The sequence below is a fragment of the Crocodylus siamensis genome, chromosome 12 (genome assembly GCF_052110815.1).
Source record: "Crocodylus siamensis isolate JL-2025a chromosome 12, ASM5211081v1, whole genome shotgun sequence".
Taxonomy (NCBI): domain Eukaryota; kingdom Metazoa; phylum Chordata; order Crocodylia; family Crocodylidae; genus Crocodylus; species Crocodylus siamensis.
The window spans coordinates 15712021-15733832 of NC_143406.1; the positions used below are offsets into that span (position 1 = coordinate 15712021).

Below are 21812 nucleotides of genomic sequence, written 5' to 3' on the forward strand. Positions count from 1 at the left end.
CAGCGAAAGATATTCAGCCTGGGGGCGCAGGGGCTTTCATGGAAACCTCCCCTGCCGGCTAAGGGGGCGCAGGAGCCTAGCGACAGGCGGCGCGTGCCCGCGGAGCCCCAGGACCTCGCGCGGGGGCGGCCGTGGGCACGGGGCAGGGCACGGCGAGCCCGAGGGCGCCCCGGCGTGTCCCAAGGGCAGCTGCAGCGCCCGGCCCGGTGGGAGCTCCCGCTCCCCGCCCGGTTGCCGCGGAAACCGCCTCACGCGCTGCAGTCCCGCCCCCCGCGCTGCCACAGGCGCCGGGGAGCGAGCGCGGAGCGGCCGCGCCAGTCCCGCGCAGCTCGGCCCCGCCGGAGCCCGCGCAACTTCCCCGGCCCCACCCCCACCTCAGCCCGAGGGCAGCGGGCGGCCCGGCCCGGCCGCCGGTGCTGGGGGCGCCTGACGTCAGCGGGGCCGGGCCACGCGGAGCCGGGGGGGCGAGCGGCGGGAGAGCGCGCGGCGGCGCCGCAGCCGGAGCCGGAGCCGGAGCCGGCGCTGCCCGGGCTGCCGAGCCGCGCTTCCGCGCCAACTTCCCCACGCGCCCCGCACGCGCACGCACACCTCTACACACAGGCGCACGCAGCAGCCTCCCCCGCGGAGCCGGGCGCGCTGCCGCCGCGGCCGAGGCTGGAGCGCGGAGCCCGGGCGGGCGGATCGCCCCGCGCCCGCCTGGCCCCAGCGGCCGGAGGGACGCCGCGCCCGGGCGCCCGGCGCGGGGCGAGCCCGTGAGCCGGCGGCCGATGCCGGCATGCCCGCAGCGCTAGGCGCCCGCGCCCCCGCCCCCGCCCCCGGGCGGCTGAGCGCCGGCGGCGGCGGCCCGGCCATGGGACGCGCGCCCCGGTGAGGTGCCCGCGAGGCAGCGGCCGAGAGCGGCGGGCAGCACGGATGGACCGCGCCGGGCAGGTCTGAGCCGCCCCCGCCGAGCGTGACAATGTGGAGGACTCGGCTCCCGGGAATCAGGTAAGGCTGCCGCGGCCGGGGCGCTCGGGTCCGCGCAGGCACGGGGGTGGGTCTGGCTTTGCCGCCTCCCCGCGAGGCCAGGGCCGGCGGCCCCCTCACCTGCGCCGGCTAGGGGGCCCGAGACCTGCGGCGGGCAGAGTCCGCACACGCGGCCCCTCGGTCTTTGCAGCCTTCCTCGGAGACGGACCCGGGCCGGTGTCCTGCCATCAACGCGCCGCAGCGTCGCCGACCCAGAAGCCGCGCTTTGCCGTGCATGTGGCTACAGACATCCTGACATCGGCTCATCCCGAGCGGGGAAGCTGCATGTGAATCTGCTGCATAGGTTGCACGCGTGGCGTGCAGACCAGGGTTTGCATGTAGGCACAGATGCACGCACGCAGGCGTTTTGTTTGCTATGCTTGTGACAGGCTTGTTTCACGGGAAAACAAATAAGGGATGCACAGAATAAAAATAACTCTGGAGCATGTAAGTGCTTCCTTTCTCCTAATTTGCTAGAAGGGAAGAGGAAAACAACTTTCTTTTCCCTGGCAAAGTGATGCAGTGACATGAACTGCTGGGATTCTGATATTCATCTTATCAAAGGATTTCTGCTTACAAATGCACGGTTTGTGGATGGGCTGGTGGATATCAGACGTGCTAAGGAGAAATGACCCCCGCTGCCAGAAGGCATAACTCCTGTGTGCAAGTATTTGTGCTCCTTGGAGACTGAACGTTTTTTGACACGCTGGAGAGCGATGGGGGAAAATTATGAAAGCAAATGTGTTTTTCGTGTCTCTCTCCACTGGGATGCACTAGACTCCTGCTTTGGGGAGAAGGAGAGGAGGAAGCAGGTTTTGAGAGCAAGCTCCCACCTGTGCTAAACCCCTTCCAAATCCAGTGAATGATGATGGAGATTTAGTGCAAGGCTGACTCAATTGTCCATGTTTGGTTCTAGTTTTGTGAAGAAAGAGCTTGTGTTTGGAATTAATATAGGTGTTACTTGGAGAATAGTGCTTCGTGAATGGCATACCCTCCCTAAAGCATAAGTAAATGCTTATCCTGAAAAATACTCCTGGAAGTTTGTCCTTAAGGGCAGCTTGTTAAATCCAAACAGCACAACCTTGTTACAGGCTCATGTAAGAGTTCATTTGTCAACGTAGGAAGGCGTAAGGTGCGGTGCTGGAGTAAATATTTCTGACAAGCCTGTTGGATAGCATTCGGCAAACCTCTTTAACTAAACCCTGCTAAATAAAAGCCGTCGCACTCAGGCTCTTGTCTCAAAAGGAAAAACGGCTCTAATGGATCTTAAACAGTTAAATAATGAACTTGCTTAAGCTGTGTATTGAGTTGAGAGTGAATCAATATCGCTTGCCTACTTCCAGATAAGTACTGGCACAGACACCAGCTAGTCTGTATTCCAGATTAGTTGAAAATGAAATGCTCTTTCAATCTCCATTGAGTTCCTGGTTGGGCCACACTCTCAAATTTAATGCATAATTTGCTAGATCCTTTTTGCCTGTTGTTTTCTGTGGAGTCTGGAGGAAGTAATCAGAAAGCTGCCGATGAATGCTGGCTTTCAGGTGCTCATTTACTACAGTGATGGAGGTCATCTAAGTACTGAGGGCAGGAAAGTTGGTAGACAGACGGGGGGGGCGGGGGACAAATACTAAACAGACAATCAGTATCGTAGATTAATCGAGAATTACGGTTTGGAGGAGGCAGAACCTAAGTGTTACATAACACATGTTTATTACTGCTGCGAAGTCATTTCAGCTGAGGTCCTATTATTACTGTGATGCTGTTATCAGAGAGAGCACTAGTTAATAGTTAATTATCAAGACTGGCTAATTCTTTCTGCAGATGTTCCAATAATGACATTATTTTCTGTGTTTTCCCTTCACTGGAGTGTGGTTACATTTTAAAGTGGGGATATATTGAGAAAAACGAACAGTGAAGAAAACTACATTGCTGAAAGAGTCGCAGCAAGTCTGTACTCCCATTATTTGCCTTTCTTATATTAAAGAGGACAGCGGTACAGTTTGCTCCCGTTGATTAGATAGGAGAGTTTAATTGTAGATCTAAAAAAACAAAAAAACGAGCCCGAGACTATGATATTTTTCTTGCTGTTCAGAAGAACATGATTAAGTTAGGGAAGCTTGTAAGTATATATGGGTATATATTGATTTTCCTGGTGGGCCAAGTATGCAACATCCCTTGTTGTCTTTATGCAGGCAGTATGTCCTGGACTCGGTGTTTGCTGGACAAGCTCCTCTGCTCTCACAAGCTCCCCATCCTTTGCACGGTATGAGCTGGGCTGTCAAGCATCAGTGAAAATAATGCTGAAATTGTGCCATGCAGCTGCCACCCTGTGATTGGAAATAAGGGGTCAGGGTGGGGTGGGGGAGGGGAGGGGAGGGGAGGGGAAGGAAGGGGGAGGAGAGAAGGAAGCGGGGGCCGTAAAGCTGCTGAAATGAATGGTTTGAGAAGAGTGATGAGAACAATCCTCCCCTAGCAAGGGCATCGGCCAGATGAAACAGTTGGTGCTCTCCAGCGCGTCTTCTGTCACTTAGATACAGTCTTGTTAGGAACGTGACTTTTCTGCTGCTGGCAAATCTTGAGCATTGAGAAGCTGGGGAGGAGGCAGAGCAGACTAAATTCTAGCGTCGGAGACTGTAAGGGCCTGATCCAAAGCCCTTTGAAGCCAGTGGGAGCGTTTTCACTGACTTGGCTGGCACTTGGAGCAGGCTTTAGGAAGTGAAACTTCCTAGTGATTTTAAGAAAGATCTTCCTAACCTCTGGAGTTAGGGGAGACCTTAAGGGTTTATTTTTGCACATAATCTGTATTCCCTCTCTGCCACAGTTTATTATTGTGAGATCACACACATGCAGATGCATACATGAACATACACAGCCACCACATCTGAAGGCATGATCTCTTTGTGATTCAGTGAAGAAGCCCAGGGCAAATGAATATATCATGTCCCTTTGACCACATCCCCCACCCTATCTCCCTGCAATTTATTTTCACATTCTAGCCCCTTGAGCATCTTCAAGCTGTCATCATTAAAAAAATAATCAACCTGTCAGGGAGATGCTTTTTAGTCGGAAGGACTCATCCTTTAATATGTCTGCAGTAACACAACGACCCTTTGGAATTTCTGCTTGGTCAAGGGTCAAAGATGTTTCTTTTTGCTTATCCCAACTGCCGATGTGTGGAAGGTGAAGACACCATGGTAAAGAAAGGCTTCAGGGTCCAGGCTGGGACTGGCAGAAGACCGTAATCATGGAAATAGCTGATGATCTCTGCCTTTTCTGTGTTTTAAACAATGGATACAGCAGCTCCAGCTACCCCTTCTCTCTCCAGGTTGCTTTGAAGGTTTCTGTGCTCTCTTCTACTGCTCTGGTCCTGCTTACTGGTCCTACTTACTAATGCAAACCTTTCAGAACTGTATTCTCTGCCTGGCTTCCTCATCTCCCTCCCTTTTTGGATCTTTCTCATTTTCCATGAAGAACCACTAGAGAAGTGAAACACAAAAGACATTTCAGCTCCTAGTTCACCTCAAATCATCTTCCTTTTGAGGCCTTGATGGCTCTAAGGGATGGTTTTCTACCCCACTTCTCCCCAATCAGATTACTCCTGCTCCCAAAAGACAAAGCTCCAGGCTCTGCAGAGACCGGACCAGTCATGCTGCTGAGGTAACCAGGAGCAAGACTCCCTTAATTCCATTTTCTTTCCAGCACCTCCATTTTCTTAAATGGGAATCTTGCAGTTATGAAGATCCTTGAGAAAGTAGCATCTTGTTATAAGTTTTTGATGTCCTCCACAGCTGCGTTGAGCTTCCATTAACAATTGCTACTGTCCTGGCAGGATTTATAGTAGGTCATCCTAAGCCGCGAGTGTCCTGAGGCATGTGCCTCAGGGGTCTGTATTCATGCTATAATTCACCCTATACACTTAGCATCACTAACATCTGAGCTTCACCTTGTAGGTCTTTTTGCTTTTGGTCATAGCTGAGATCTTTCTTTCTCTAGCAAGAAATCTGATCTCAACAATGTGTCAAGAATTTTATTGCTTTTAGATCACAACCTATTTGCTGTATGACTAGCAGTAAGGTGTACAGAGTTCCCCCCTCATTGTACAAAAACATGCTCATTCAAAATATATGGATTTGTATATTTGTGTTGAGAGAACTTTATTGTCACTATATTTACTGTTAAAGCAAAAATTTGGAATGCATTTCACTTATCAAGTTCATATTGTCAAATGTAGATTCAGCCAGCCATCAAAGATGCAAACTTTGCATTTGCAGTACTAATGAGAACACCAAATAGTGGGAGTTAATGGTTTCCGATGAGGAGGTTTTTACTTCTAGAAAATCCATGCAAAGCCTAACTGTTGCTGTATGAATTGATTGCCACAGAAATTCATCTAGTGTCACTCACTATGATACTTATCAGATACAATAATACTTGAATAAACTGCACTTTTATGCTGCAGTTCATACCTTATAACAGGCAGCAATTTCACAGATGAGAAAAAGGGAGATGTGCTGATATTAACACCTCTCTTCCCTGTGGTATGAATAATTGTTGTAATAATATTGGAATCATCCCAGTATTGCCTTTTATTATGTGTATTCAGTAAAGTGATGGATGGGAAGCTGACTCAGTTGCTGAGCTGGCAGCTCATCCTGAAGACACTTTGGAAGCTTTTATCCTGGAGAGCCTGTTCCCCAGCCTGAGAGCACCTGGGAACTTCACCGAGACGGTCCCTTATGGTCTAAAGGGAGGGGCCCAGCTTGCATTTCTGCCGTTTATCCTCCGATGGTCACACCACCGAGCACCAGTGATGTTTGCATTATGTATGCCTGAGCACAGGCCTAAAATGCCTTTGCTGACCCCAATAAAGCTATTTGCCAGCCCAGCCTTTGCTTCTGCTGTAACCCCCTGATTCCTGGATTCCTCTAAGTAGCCCTTAGGAACAGTTCATCAGAGCTCATCTGTGTCAATAAAACAATACCTAGAGTTGTCATCCGGAGAGATATAGCCTTGGAACTGTTGCTGGGATGCCCATCTGCTTGGGGCATTTGAACAATGTGGCTTCATGTTGCCTTATATAACAGTCATCTGTTTAAAATAAGTAATTGCTAAATTTTCCTTCAAAGCATAACATGCAAGCAGCAACTCAAGCACTGCAAGATGAGCTCTGGGATGAGCTTGATTTTTTTTTTGTTTTGTTTTGTTTGAAGTGTAGCCCAAGAGGCCTTGTTGTTGCCTCTTGTCCTTTATATATGTATACAGGGTGCAGAGAGCAATGAGAACTGCCATACTCAGCAGCTGTATATGGCACTTATAATCTATACCACTTTGCACATGGCCTCGATTCATTATGAAAACATGCATGTTCACAAGTTTAAATATAGCTAATGGGGAAGTGATTAGGAGGGAAGAGGGAAGGAATGAAATATATGCAGCCTGGAACAAGACAGGATATAGTCCCAATATAGAGCAAATATACGAAGAACAGAGGGCCACATTATTCTCAGTCATCACCAGGGTGGAGGAATGGGATTGCAGTCCAAAGCAGGGTTTCCTCTCCTGCCTCTCTTATCCCCTCCCAATAAACCCTGGTTAACAACAGGATTGACTCCGGGAACAGGGTTCATTATTCAGCACAAGTGGCAGAATCCAGACCACTTTTAATTTCCTTTCTAGGGATAGCACTAATTCACTTAGCAGTCCTGCTTATAATTGTTAAGCATTTGTACTATTTCATAGCGGTAAAGGAGAAGTCTGGAGTCAGCCTGGCTAGTTAAAAAAAACCAGGCAGAACTAATGTGTATATTTCCTTTGACTCTCATTATTTCACACTGCTATAGAGGTAGGTAGTTACAACCTATATCATTTCCTGTGATGGGGATGCACTTCATTTAATTTCCCTTTGGAAGATTATGATTAAATTTGGACTGCTGAGAGGTCTAAACTCAATCTCTGTTGCCTGAACATAATGGTAGGAGGCTTGCCCACCTTTATTCTTCAGCATTAATGTTAGATTCCTTCAGAAATGAGCTTTTGCCTGCCATTAAATCTCTACTAGTTTCCAGCTTTTATCAATTTTTTTCTCTGGACCCAGCAGCTACATTAGTAATGTCTGCATTAAAACCTGCCTCCTAGCAGTTTCTTGAAATGTCTTTAAACTAAGAAGTACATATCTATTAATAGATCTGCATTTAGATGCTACAGCAGTGGGCAGCAGGGTATACCCTAAGAGACAGATAGATAAATAACAGAACGTTAATTGAAAAGATAATAGAACTTCTTCTTCCAGAAATGTGTATCCCATACTTTACTTCTCTGAAGTTGAATGATACTGTTACAGTGCTCTTTGAGATCTTAATAATAACGGTCCTTAGGGACTGAACTGTCTTCAAGAAAACCTATCATGGTTCATCTCTGACCCAACCACATAAACATCTCAATTTCTCTAAGGTGCACAAGAGTGTTAGAATGCAAATCCTATTTGATGAAGCTTACTAGATAAACATGTGTCGAGATCAGTAATACAGGAGCAAACACAATTTATATTAGCAGCTTTAGTTGCAGATGCACAGGAGAGTATATGGACACATCTGAAAATTAATTGAACAGAAGTTGAGATCAAGCTGTGTGGTGACTTTTTAAAAAAAGGGTCTCTTTGGGGCTCTGTTCTTGTGGGGTTGATTAGCACCTGAAATACCTTGTTCCATGTGGCTGGGAATCAACAAAAAGAAAATGCAGGTAACAACTAGGTTATAAAATGGAATTACTTATTTGGACATGATGTATGTCATTATGGATTTTTATCTTGGCTATCGAGCCCGGGGTTTCTCATATGCCCAGTCACCATGGTACCTGGACACAGGGTTCCCCATGGTTCAAAGCCAAAATGGTTTGCTAAATAGAAAGCTGAAAGAAATTTTCTCTCAGGTGACATTGGCCAGAGCCCTGACAGACTCCTCCTTCCATTATGCAGATACCAGTCATCTCAGACTTTGGGAATTACACCAGCCTCCAGCGAAGAGGCATTAGGGTGGGAGTGGGGGGAGATTCCCTCACATCTGCCTGCTGGGGGATCTGTTGTGCCTTCTTCTGAAGCACCTAGTGCTGGTTTCCAACAGGAACAGAATTCTCGTCTGGATGAAGTAGGGGCTTGGTCTACTCTGAACATGTACTTCTTCCCTTCCTAAGGCCTTAATATGATTCCCAAATTCACCTGACTATTCGTATCACCCAGTTATTGTGGGCTCTGAGGCTCACGCGGCTAACTAATAGTTCCTAATGTATGGGGCTAATGGATGGATGACACAACACTTGGGACAACTAATGAAAAAACCAGGATAGGAGTGTCGTGTGGGTCAACGGGTCAAAACATAAAAATAAGTGCGCCTGAGGGTGACACCAAGCAGAGGCCCCCTAGGCCGCACCGGTCCTCAAAGAAGTCCACCCAAATTCACCTGAGGCATAATCAGCTTTGTTCTGCCACAGTACTTGTTACTCTGAAAGTGTCCTGGTATTCCTCTTCTAACTGCAGGGCCCAGATCCCAAGAAACCATCTCTTGGAATATCCCTTAAGATTTTGCTAGGTATGTCCTAAAGGAGAGACTTTACTGTTTCAAAGAAGAGTGAAGAGAAAGTTTGGTGCTAATGGGGGAAACGATTTGTTGTTCCAGCATCTTCTATACATCAGTGGTCCTGTTAGCAAGCCCCTGAACTGAGCTGCAAGAAAAACCTTTTCTTTGGTCTTAGGACTAGTGTTTTTCATTCAAATGTCTTCTTATGTAATAAAGACATTTCAGAACTAATAGATTGGATCAGTGGCCAGTGGGTGAACTGGGAGTTCCCTATGGATTTTAATGGTTTGAGGCACTGGCTCAGGCTAGTTACCTGGGTAATGCTGGGTAAAAGTTTCAGAGAGCATGTGTGTCTCAATAATGCAAAGAGGGCATGAGGCAAAAGAAAACTTAAGCTCCTTTCCCAGCCAGCCCTTTCAGCAAGTTGAGGTTCACAGGTGGACTGAAGATTTCAGATGAAAGCCCTTAATGCTGGAAGATGAGGCTGAGTCAGGGATTAATTTCTTTCTTATTTCCTCTAGTCAGCGCTGAATGATTCAGCATTTCTGATGCCAAGCAACCACAGTAATAGAGAAAAACCATGCTTGATAGAGATGGATGCACAACTGTATCAGAAATGAGCAACATCCCAGGTAGAAAAGACATTTAAAATAAATAGAGCCAGCTAGCATTAAGACAGAGAGCTGCATCCTCCTTGCCACGGCCTTAGTGGTGACGAGGGAAGAGCAAGCCTGGGAGTCTGAGTTGCAGCTAAATTAAAGCAACAGCTTGACCCTGCATTTCAGTAAAGGTTTAGTTGAGAACAGAGACTGCTGAACTCATCTCTATTATAACCTGGCTGAGAGTGCATTTCCTGTCCCTGCCCAAGCCCAGCCCAGTCCTGTCCTTCCACCCAGGTTGTGTGTTGACAGTCAGGGAAGAGATGATAAACACTTGCATTGGGTCTCCTGCTGTAGGAATAGCTTGTGGAAAGTGGAGGCTGGCTGGTGCGTAGATATGTGGCAGTGCAAGTCTATCTTAGACATCAGTCAGAAGTCACAGACTCCCCAATTTGTTCACTAATTCACCTGAGCAATACAGTCCCCTCTTCCTTACTTTTCTAGGTATCATGAAGAAATTAGACTGATTCAGGAAAAATATAAAAAAAAAAACAGGAAGAAGCCATTGCCTTAAAATCCTCTCTGCATATAAACCATACCATACAATCATAGAAAATTAGGGTTGGAAAGGATGTCTTCATTCATAGAAATGTTCATTTTCAACTTTAAAAAGTGCCACTACCAGAAAATTGTGACTTATTTATAACTGAAGGAGGGAATTATATTTTAAGTCAGCTAGTATGTGGTTTTTTTTCTGTGTTCTGAAGGTCTTTCTCTCAAGCTGTAATTTTATGGATGTGTTATTGCAGTGACAATTGCACTGTATTCTTTCGTATAATAGCAGCTGGTACCTAATACATTCTGATGAGTAATACTGCCAATGATGATAAATACAATGCATTTTCCAACATGATACAGCTTGTCAATTTGTGTATGGTGCTTTCGGGTGTAAATGCCATTTCGTCATGTTTTCTCTCATTTGGAGCCCTCACCTGTGAGAATAACAAAACGATTCTGTACTTCTGTAATGAAGAGAGGGACCATGTAGACATTCAGAAAGGAAAATGGCTCACAGGCAAGGAGTATTCCCATAGCCATGCACTAGATTTTCCTCTACTCATGTTTTCATGGGTCCTTAGCAGAGAACTCTCTCATTGGCATGGCTTTGTTCAAACTGGGTAAGAAAAGGGACAAATCTTCTGGCTATTCCTCAGCCTTTTTGCCCCCCTAAAATTCCCATTGACTCGCAGGTGAATTTTGGTTGAGTAAAAACTGACTGATGTAGGACTCACCCCAAATCTGGCCTGCCTCGCAGTAGTAAAATGGCTCCTGCATGCTTGTTCAGGTGAGAGAGAGGGAGGGATGGTGAACGAAGGAGAGGCAGAGTGAAGGGTTTCATATGTGTGAGAGGGAGTGTGAGATGCTGAGCATGTTTAAGATGCCAGGTGTGGGGGCTTGCTCCCGTACTCCCTGATGTCAAGGGCAAGGCTTTTGCTGCCCTCATTGCTGAGGCCTGAACATAGATAGGCCTGTCCAAAGCTCTCCCATGATATAAAATTCAAGATACGTGTTCCAGGCTGAAGCCGACTAGAAAGCAGACACCTTTATTATACACAAATAAAAACACAGTTTATGGAATTTAGCCACAATCTCTCAGCAATCAGTCACTCCCATCAGTAAGGGCACTTTAGCAAAGCTTTCCTTTCTACAACAGCACTAGTCTTTAAGGAGAATATTGTTATGATAAACGTTCAAGTACTGGTTTATGGCTCTATAAATGGGAAATGTGAATAGCATAATGTTAGCTGAGCAACCGTATTAGAGACTGTGGTACTTCAGGGTTGCAGGGCTGATTAGTAACTGTTCAGGAGCAAGGCAGGCCTGGACTGGTTAACAGCAAGCAGTCAGGCTTGGCAGGTTTTTGTGCTGTAATGCATAAACTGATGTTAAGGTCACTCCAGTGGAGTTGGGAGTAAAATTCAGACCTTGTGACTCACAGCCTTGTATTTAGACCACTAGATGGTCCCCCAAAACCACAGAGAATCGGGCCACGTGTTTGGCAGTTGGCAGAGGTGTCTTCCAGGCGGGAAGTTTGTTGCTATATAAGTAATTGCCTAAAATGACATGAGTCCTGCTATTAGGATGATTATGATGTCATCCCTTTCCTTCCCTCAGCCAGCCTTTAAATAATACAGCATTAATTAATGCTAAATTGACATGGATTAGAAGATCCCCTTTGGTGCCCAATGGAACTGCAATGATTAATTCCGTGGAAGCAAATACCAATTACCATGAATCGTTATTTCCTCCTTGGGCAGACGTGTTCCCAGGCAGCTGCTCCTCCCTTTTTGGAATCACCTTCACTTGGCCAGTTACAGTTCCCAAGTACCATTTCTGTATCCTGTTTCACTGAAGACTATGTGTACCTACACTTATCCTGTGCAAATCTTCCTGCGTTTTCAATATGTTTTTCTTCCTCTTGGAACTTAAGACGTTGGGATTTTTTTTAACATCCTTCCATAAGGCATACGATCCTTTTGCTACAAACAATTTCCTTTTAATAGGTTTTCTCATGAATGAAGGAAGGAAGGAAGGATATTTTACATATGTTTGTGCTACCTGACTTTTTAAGAGGCTCTGTCCAGCTCTCTAGCATTGCAGTTAAATAAACTGGAGAATTTGGAACTTATCCTGGGTTCCAGACAAAGGACAAAAATTCTGTCCAAATTAATTTTGACAAAAGGGAAACATTTGTCATGGGGTTTTCCTTGAGGACTTTCAGCACAAGCTTCTTACAGAAATGAATTTTATTCATTATGCTTCCCTTTCATTGTCTTCTGGATGGAAAAGGTCCAGGGTTCTAAGCAATACAAATTGACCAGCACTTAGACATAACATGGCTCTCTCAGATTATACATGACCAAATTTCCGCAGTTCCTGGCCAAACATTTGCCATGGCACGTGTGGAGAACTGCAGGACAAAATTGCTCCCTTGAACATGTATGTTGTGTCTTTTGCACAGGCGTGTTCCTTTCCATCACGAGTTGAGCATTTTTTTTGGCGTGCTCTTCTGAGACCCTTGCACAGAGATGGTGAAGTACTGGAGACTAAATCAAATGGTTCTTTAACAGGATATGTAAGAACATAAGACATACCATACTGGCTCAGACAAATGATTCATCCAGGCCAGTGTCCTGTCCCTGACAGTGGGACAGTATCTTGGAGGGACCTGAGACTGACTAACAGCTCTTGGTAGCAGGTGATGACCACAATGGAAGAAAGGCTGTAGCTTAGCACATTTCAGTAATTATAATATAATAATGGCCTATACTTAAGAGACACTGGGTAAGCCCACACGAGATGCTACTGCACAGTGATTACTGCACTTTTATTTAGTACTTGTATAATCAAGTACTAAATAAATGTATAGCAACTAGAGTTACTGTGCAGTAGCACCAGCAAACACCTTTTAGTGGTGCTACTGTGTAGTAGTATATTAGTACTGCTGGTGCTGTGATGCACAACTGCACAGTATTATTTGGCTACTGTGCAGTTAGCATCTCATGTAAACGTGCCCAGTGAGAATTAAATAAATTATACATCCTACTTCCTCACAATGATAACTTAAGATGTGCTACTGTAAATAAACAGGGTTGAGAAGAGTCAGCCATCTATTCAGCCACCAAACCCAAGGAGTTCCTATGCATTTCTCAGCTAATGGGCATTGTCTTTGGTGGCCAAATATTGGAAAGGGCATATTGTCCTTTATAAGTTTCATGGCACTTAGACCAGAAGGTGTGAAGAGGGTATTTTAGGATCCCAGTGGCAGTCCACAGTGAAAGTTTACCCCAAGAGGCACTATGCCCTCTTGGAGCCATGTAAATGAGAAGTAACTCTAATCAAAATTAAACTGCAGTGAGAGTGATACTTTGGGGTACTCCTGGGGGAAGAAATCAGAGTACTGGGCAATCAGGATGTTGCTTCTGTTACACATGCCATCCCAGGGAGAAAGGGACAAGTATAAAAAAAAAAAAACAGGCTTCAGTAGATTTCCATCTTTTCTGTCCAGCCTCTCAGACCAGTGAGGCATAGTGGCCAGCATGACACCAATGGGGATGGTGTCTCTGGCAGGTGTGTGGTATGACCCCAGTAGAGAGAGAGCCTGAAACAAATGAGTGTCAGGCAGAGAAATCTGAACCAATGGAAGGCCAAGAATGATGATCCAGGAGACTTAGAGTTTCTGCAGGGAACCTACAGGGTCTGACCCAGTCGGTGGCAGGAAGAGATAAAGCGGTATCCAGGCTGATTAAACCTGATATGCTGATAAAGCATAATCCAGGCTGATTATCTAGGCTTTTTTTTAATGAAAAGCAATGGAAAGAGAAACTTCTTTCTCATCACCAGTCTTCCAGGCTGAAACCCCTGACTTTGCCCTGCAGAAAAAGCTTTAAAAAGTTTTATCTTTCTTGCCATAGGTTTTTTTTTTTAATGAGATGGAAATCAAGCTAATATCTGACTCACCAGCAATTAGATTTCACAGAGTGTGTGCCCACAAACACCACAATATTTTCTACGCTCTATACAAGAAGAAAAACGCCTCTGGTGACTCATGTTCACCTTTATCCTGCAGAATTTCACTCCTGCTGTTACTGTAACCATTCTTGCCTTAGTCAAAAGTCTGCGTGGTGCCAAGATATAGCTGTGATTTTTCTGCTGTAAGTGTAATAAGATGGCAATGGCAGAAAAAAAAATGGTCTATAAAAAATAGGCTCTATGCTAAGGGGAGGTTATGGCCCTCTATGTGCAAGGATCATTGCCTTTGCCCTGGGATTGCTCTGGGTGCCTTGGGTTATTTATTTATTTATTTATTTTTGTATTTCTTTTCCTCCATTTTTATGGATTGCTTTCCTTTTCCAGTCAATAGACTCATGCTATAGGACTTCACCAGCAGCAAACCCAAAGCCAGCAGTGTCAGTGGCCTTTAAACACATTTCTGTTTTGAAGCCTCCACTTTTTAAGGAAGGGTTGGAATCCAGAGCAGAACTGAGGCAGAGAGGGACCTCCTTATGGAAGTAGAAAGAGTGGACAGCTAGCAGCGTTCTCAGCCCTGCTTTTTAGAGCAAGCTAGCTTTACTTGAAAGCAGCCTTGATAGTGGCAAAATGGCTCAGCATCATATACACCTGTAGCAGAGGGCAAGTAATAAATACGACTAAGCAGTTTTTTCATGGTCTTTGGATGCCTGCTGCTTCATATTCTACCCTTGAAAAAACTGAAGCCTGTTTCTTCTGCTAAACATGAATGTTGTATAGAAGGTAGGGCTGTGCAAAGCTTTGGGTGCTGATTTGATTCGGAGGAGATTCAGCCCGATTGAGAGGCCCAATCTTCAAATTCGAACTGAATCGGGACCAATAAAAAGGTCTGAATCGATTCGAAGCTCTCCAAATCCACGGATCACCACCTGGTGGCATGAACTGGTGGATGTTGGGGTTTAACTTGGGATTTTTTTCCCTTAAAAGGCTGGAGCTGAGGCAGGCGGGGCAGCCATGGGGAGGGCTGGGACAGGAGGGTGGGGGTTGGGGGGCTCGTGCAGAGCCCCCCCATGCAGTGTGGGGCAGTGGGGGGCAGCAGGGATTGTCCCCCTGCCCGGCAGCACCCGCTGAGCCAGGGTTTTTTTTTAAAGCACCAGGAGCTGGGGCAGGATTGCCGGGCTGGAAGAGCAGGCGGAGGATGGGCCTGGCCTGGGTGATTCAGAGATTCAGCAGTTCGGTAGCAGCGAATCTCCGAATCAGATTTGGGACAGTGATTCGAATTACCGAATTGAATCACTGGTCCCTGAATCAGCTGAATCTGAAGCAAATACTAGCTGCTTTGCACAGGCCTAATAGAAGGGAGCATCCTTTTATTGTGCATCCTTTGTGGTCAGCACAACAGGGCTTTAACCTATCACTGGGGCATGTTGGCACCACCACACTTGTGCTAAAAATAACAGGAATGTTTGCATTTTACCCTGGATTGGGTAGCTGCAGATGAGGTCCGTTTTCTGGGCATGACATGCAACCATGCTGAATTAAGTGGGATGACTATGTAGAGATGCCTCTCTTTTCGCCCCTAAATGGAATCTCGCTGTTCCAGCTCAAATAGCCGTCCTAATTTCTATAGTGTGTGATTAATTCATCCTCTTAGTGAGAGTAGTGTTCAGGAAATGAGGCAGGGCTTCTTAATAAGAAAAAATGGCTAGGATGAAGATTTAGCAATTGGAGTTGAGAGAACATGGATTTTTGAAGGCAAAAGACCAGCTGCAAGAGCTTTAAGTAATTAATAATATTATTTTCATGCAGTTTCTGTTTGCTTTAACTTAAAATGGAGAAGACTTCTTTGATTTCCTTTAGACAACATTTTAGGGTTTGGTTTTCCTCCCACTTGCAGTGTATTTACTCCTAAGTAATACAGTTGACTGCAGTGGGATTGCCTCTCATGTGTTCTAGTGTAGGTAACAGGAAAGTCAGCCCCATGTATTTTAGAGCCCAATCTTGTGAACTGTTGCTACGGGGTTCGCTCAGTGGTATAAATGTGGAAGGAAGGCAATAGGGGCAGCCACCCCGGGCACCAACTGTTGGGGGGTAAGGGTGAAAAAGAGTGGTTGTTATAGGCAGACACACATTCATGATCACGAACTGGAAGTCACCTCTTCCACTTTGCCCTGGACAGCTGGCCTTATCCCTACATTGCTGGGTGCACTGTTGGCTTCTTTGAATAATTGACAATAGTGGGACTACTCATGATGTTAAACATTTCATGCAGCAATAAGTGTTTTCAGGAACTGACATACATCACTAAATGTGCCACTCAAAAACGGGCATCACCCATATTGGCAGTCCCCATGGCATATCATGTAATAACCATTCAGCCCCAATCTTTTCCTGTTGCTGTAGGTTTTCCCAACTTTGAAATCACCTAGTCCAACTTTTCTAATGAGCCTCTGTACAACAGATGTGCTCTGAGTTAGAAGATTCATTAAGAAGAACAAGGAAAACTCCCCCACCCCCTTCCCTGCCTTCTGAGCAGAGAGGACACAGAGTCTCTGTGGAGAGTTGTGTTCTCACTGATCACATAGGCATTGAACAAAATCATCTGACATGTAATGAGCAGCTGCAAGGAAGCAATGATCAAAGAAGCTAACATTTGCAACAGAGCTTGTGGGACTGACATTACAGAAGAACAACTGCACTGCAGGTTGCTGGACTGGTTTGCTTGCTAGCTGCAGTGTGTCTCTTTGCCTTTTGGCCTGGATTTTATGCCTTTCCTTCTTCTACTCCCTCAGTTTGATATTTTGCATTTAAAAAAAAAATGGCTTGCCTTTCCTGTGACTCTTCTCCTTTTTTTGAGGATATTGTTTAGCAGTTCTTTTCTCTCCTGCCTGTTCAGCTGTCATTGAGTCTTTCTTTTTTATTCTTTTCATTACCATTTGGTTCATTAGCCTTATATGGCTGATGAGAATTCCCAGTATTTTGTGCCTATGTAAGCTTGTAAAGCTACCTTCTAGTTTAAAATGAGAGGGGAAGGCTCTGAGCTCTTTTACTCCACTGTAAATCCAGAATAACTCAGTGGACTTCAGTGAATTTCAGCTATTTAACTAAGATCAGAATCTGGTTCAGTTACAGCAGGGTTCCAGCACACTTCACAAAGCAATGCCTATTTGTACAAGGCCAGCGGGTGGAAATGTGACTTAGGTGTTCAAGCAAGAGCCTAATTTTGCACAATTTGAGTAATCCCTCTTAAATCTATATGTGGGAAAGTCAGGCCCATGCTCAAATTGCTGGATCTGTGTCATGGCCAAAATAGAATTTCTATTTTGTGGGAATTGGATTGAAAGCAAAAGTGGCAGTTTTCTTTAATGCCATGAAATGGAAACATATAACAATATTTGTTTCAAAAACTCATTCTGAAACTAGATTTTCAAGCTGACATTTATTTTTATATATTATTTTTGCATTATTTCATAACAGATGGTATATAAGATGTGTGAGTTCATGTCACATCATAACGTTATGACAAACTATAATGAGTTTTTAATTTTTGATTTTTTTAGGCTCATTAAAGAAAGTTGCTACTTAATACGAAATGAACCATCTTACCTTATCTTCTAGATCTAAGAAAATCAGATAAGTAGGCAGGGTACTTAGTAGAAGAGAAGCTATTTCAATATATTTTATTGAAAAAGGCCTGGAGTCCTTTTTCTAGGATTTTAAAAATAGCTGTTTTTCCAATTAATACACCGAAGGCTTATCTTATTCTTTTGTTCAAGGTCCCCAACTGTTTCCTTTCAACAAAACAAAGAGAGAGTTAGATCTGGAAGAAAAGATAAAATCAGTCAGTATTAAGTAGCAGATGCTCTAAATTATTTAAAAAATGAAATAAAATCCTGTGTAATCAACTGATATAAAATGAAAATAAAATAGCATTCCACTGAGAAACTGACTGATTTCTGATCTGCTCCAATTAGGAGGGCTAGATGAATGTAACAGGCAATGGGGCATGATGTTCCTGGAAACCCTGAAATGTAATTTTTCCAACTCCAGAATATGTATATTTTAGGGTCTGAGTCCAAGTATTCAAGCAAAGAGCTCTGGGGTCCAATCCTGACTCTAACATTGATTTTTAGAGCCTTGGCACAGTTCTTTGACTTGAGTGTCTCAGTTTCTCCATCTGTAAAATAGAAATAATGTTTTTAATTTCCATGACTTTGATGAGGATTAACCAGCTAACGCTTACGTTGTACCTAGAAATTAAAGACTACTACACTTTCCCTCTAAGCTCAGGGGCCAGTGGAGGATTACAGCTCACAGAACTATTGTTTGCCGTCTTGTCCATTTGAATTACAAAGTTCTCCCTTCCATGAGCTCTTTACTGTTTGGGAAGCAAACTCTAATCTGTCATCTTTCCAGCACTTCCTTGGATTTATATCCGACTTCCATATGTTGATTTGTTTAGTTTGCGAGGTAAAAAAGCGTGCTCATTGGGTTTTGTCCATCAATTGATTTGACAGGGAATAAACATATGGGAAAAGGCAGAGGAACCTGTCAGGAAAACAGTTCATTTTCCATGTGTGGCTACAGGGAAAACACACATTTCTCAAAGAGGCCATATCTATCAGTGTTGGCATCAAAGATCCCAGCAAACCAAAGCCGGCAACCTTACTTTTCAACTTCTTGATGAAGAGAATGAATATTTCATTCTCAGCTTTGGAGCAGCACAAGCAAATTTAAAAGTATTTGTCACAAAGGTTGTATAACAAACTACTGCCCCCTGCCACCAAAGCATCTTATACTTGGATGTGTGCCACGTGCTGTTTTTTCATTATCAATGCTGCCCGAAACCTGCCGGGCTCTAAACCAGGGGCAGGCAATTATTTTGGGCAGAGGGCTGCTTACTGAGTTTCAGCAAGCCACTGAGAGCCGCATGACAGGAAGCCCAGGGCAGATTAATATTAATTTTCTAAATTTTTTAGAAATTTTTTAGGCTGGATAGAATGGCCTGGCGGGTCGCATCTGGCCCCCGGGCCGCATTTTGCCCACCCCTGCTCTAGACAGTGATGCCTACAGTCAGTCCCTTCTCGCTGAACCAGAGCATGGCTGTTGGAGCCCACTGTGCTCCTTGAGAAGGAAACAGAGGAGGAGCAAGCTGCCTTGGGTGGAAGAGGCAAAGCTAGAATGCAGGTCTTCCCAGGCCTAGATGTGCTGTACCACTGGGCAATGCTGCCTGAGTACATAAAACCTGCTTTGTTATAGTTCATCTTCCTGGGTCCCCTGTCCAAGGGGAAAGAGTAGCGCTGTGTGTTTTGTCAGCCAAGAGGGACGGTGGGCGATGAAGGGAGAAGTTAATCAAAATGCCAATGTCAGATCATTTGGGGAATCAGCATTGTAGTCTTGAAGGGAATATGCATTTAATCAAGTCAGTCAATGCAATCTTGTTCTGTTTTTGATTGGGCCTGAAGCTAAAGAATTCTGTTTATATTTGCTTATCTTTCAGAGCAATAGAAATTATCTCTGAGATGCTGGGTGTGCTGGTTCAGTGCATGTGTCATAGTCCCTTGTCTTCAAGATTTCACTTTTTGGGTGCTTTAGGACTCTGCTTATCCACAGGAGATAGGGATACTTGGCTGCTCTGGGTCCAAGGGACCTGTGTTAGGGGTAAAAAAGGAGTCCAGTCCTCAGGAAAAGCATTTCTTCTATGCTCAGTTTCCTGCAAGGGTGGCTTAGCACTGCCAGCTGCAGTAATGGTTTATGTGGCATAGCCCCTCCCCAAAGCAAGAAGCTGGGGTTACTGAATGCATGTCAAAGCATCCATTAAATAGCCAGCTTCCAACCTAGGACTCAGAGGATGGAAATTCCAGACTGAAGAGCAGGATTGCAGCACAGAAATTCCCCATGCAGCTGGTGGAAACTCAGATCTCACTGTTTTGTCCTTAACTGGGAATGGTGTTTACTCTCCTGCTGCCCATGGACAGCACAAGAATTCAAGTATCTCTGCTTTCTCTTCCCCCCGTTCCCCACTTCCCTGTGGGGACAGTTGCTATAACTTCATGCCTGACACAACAGTGTCTTGAATACTATGTGCAGTTCTGGTCTCTGCATCTCAAAAAGGATGTAGTAAAATGGTAAAAAGAAGGGCAACTAAAATGATCAGGGGTATGGTGCTGTTGCCATACCAAGAGACTAAAAAGGCTAGAACTTTTTAGCTTGGAAAGAAGGCTGAGGGAGGATATGATACAGGTCTGTGAAATCACCAAGGGTGTGGACTGAGTGAACAGGGAACTGTTATTCATCTAGTCCCAGAATACTAGAACTTGGGGCACCCACTGAAATTAGCAAGAGACAAGTTTAAAACCAACAAGATAAAGTACTTTTCTGTACAACATATAGTTAAATTCTGGAATTTATAGCCATAGGAAGTGGTAGGTAAGTATAGCCAAATTAAAAAAGGGACTAGACAAATTAATGGATGATAGACCTGTTAAAAGCTGTCAGACAGGGATGTTTCCTCTGGCGTCTCTAAACCAATAAATGGTGGATGCCTAGGAGGGCCCACCAAAAAAACTATAATCCTTTCTCAATTAGGGAGGGCATTAGAAGAATAACAACAGATTTCTTGGGATAAGAAAGGTTGATACTGGGCTAGATGGACCATTGGTCTGACCCATGAAATTCTGTGTCATAGAAATTCTGCCATGTGTGACCACAGTTGTATATACTTGTAGCTAAAACTGTCCCAAGAAGTAGTAACTGAACAAGCAGGGCCAGAGTCTGACTTGGAGTCCTTTTGAGTAACACCACTGGGGAGCAAGGGTAAGATAAGATAAGAATCTAGATAAGATAACTCCAGATAAGAATCTAGCTCAGGGTCCTTGGGGGGCAGCATTTTCAATAGGTCCTAGGTTAAGGAAAGATGTTGCATATAAACCGGTTTAAGTGATCAGAAAGGCTAGGGACAGACATTACACATAAACCAGTTTAAGTGATCAGAACCTGGTTTAAACCTGTAGCAGAACAGATGTTCAGTGCACATAAACCAGTTTGAAAATGGCTCAAACCAGTTTGAGATGAACCTGGTTGAATGTAGTATCAGACTTGACTGATTTGACTCAAAAACTGGTTTATGCAACGTCTGTCCCAGACTCCTTGCTGGATTAAGATAAACCAGACACCCCCAGCATCCTGGCATACTCTCTGGGCTGGGTGGAGCTCCCCACTTCACATTAGGGCTGCCCCTCCCCTCTGCTCCCTGGGCAGAGTTCCTCTGGCAGAGACTTGCAGACACAGCCAGGTCTGCTGGCTTCCCCATGCCCCACTTCCCCTCCCCTGTCACCTCTTGCTGCTTTAGCAGGGATCCCATCCTCCTCTCCCCCTCAGTATGGACCATAATCAGCATGAGGTATGCTAGCTCGTGTTGTATAAGGCTCTGTCAGAGACTGTAGACACAGCAGGGTCTGCTGGGTTTCCCCTACCCTACCCTACTCCCCCTCTCTTGCCCACTTCCTCCCTCCCATCTCCCACAGCAGGGACCCCAGCCCTATGGACCCTAGGCATGTGGTGTGCTAGCTAATGCCAAGAGGTGTCTGTGTGTTTGTCTCTCCAATTTCATTGGGACAGGCAGGCAGACAGCCTTTGGAGCTAATCAACAGGTCACCGGGGTAAGCTGTTTAAGAAGAGTTTGAAGTAATGGGAGAGAGGCTATTGTTTTACTAATCAGTTGATAAAGACTCTTACCAGCTCCCGGCTACCTTGTTCCCTGTCGGTTTGCTGCAGACAGTCTGACAAGCAGGAAGGGAGATTGAAAACTCCATATCTTCAACAGATGCATGCACTGCACACGCTACCTTGCCTTGGAGTGCTAGCAAGGGTCTGAGGGTTGACAGTTCTCCCACCCCTTGAGAAGTCAGTGGGGAAAAGGCTAGGATGGTGCAGGCAGACCTCCCTAATGAGAAAGTCCTGTCAGGGCCTGGCCAAGACCCACTCCACTCAACTCTGTGCAAGTCCCTCCCCCCAGCTTCTACCCTGAGCCACTGCAGGCATGTGCCTAAATTTCCTCAGTCCTTGAGAGAATGTGTGCCCAGTTTCCAACTGGTTCAGCTTAGCC

General features: G+C 45.2%; 1 protein-coding gene across 4 annotated transcripts in view; it reads left to right on the forward strand.

The window, feature by feature from the left end:
- Positions 1 to 298: 298 nt before the first annotated feature.
- The window catches only part of AJAP1 (adherens junctions associated protein 1), a 137335-nt gene continuing 115821 nt past the window's right edge, over positions 299 to 21812 (forward strand). For all 4 annotated transcript variants that reach the window (XM_090024068.1, XM_090024070.1, XM_090024072.1 and 1 more), the window contains exon 1: positions 299 to 987. In XM_090024068.1, coding sequence (XP_089880194.1) covers positions 959 to 987 — 29 coding nt within the window. In that variant the 5' untranslated portion in view covers positions 299 to 958. The remainder of the gene's footprint in view (positions 988 to 21812) is intronic.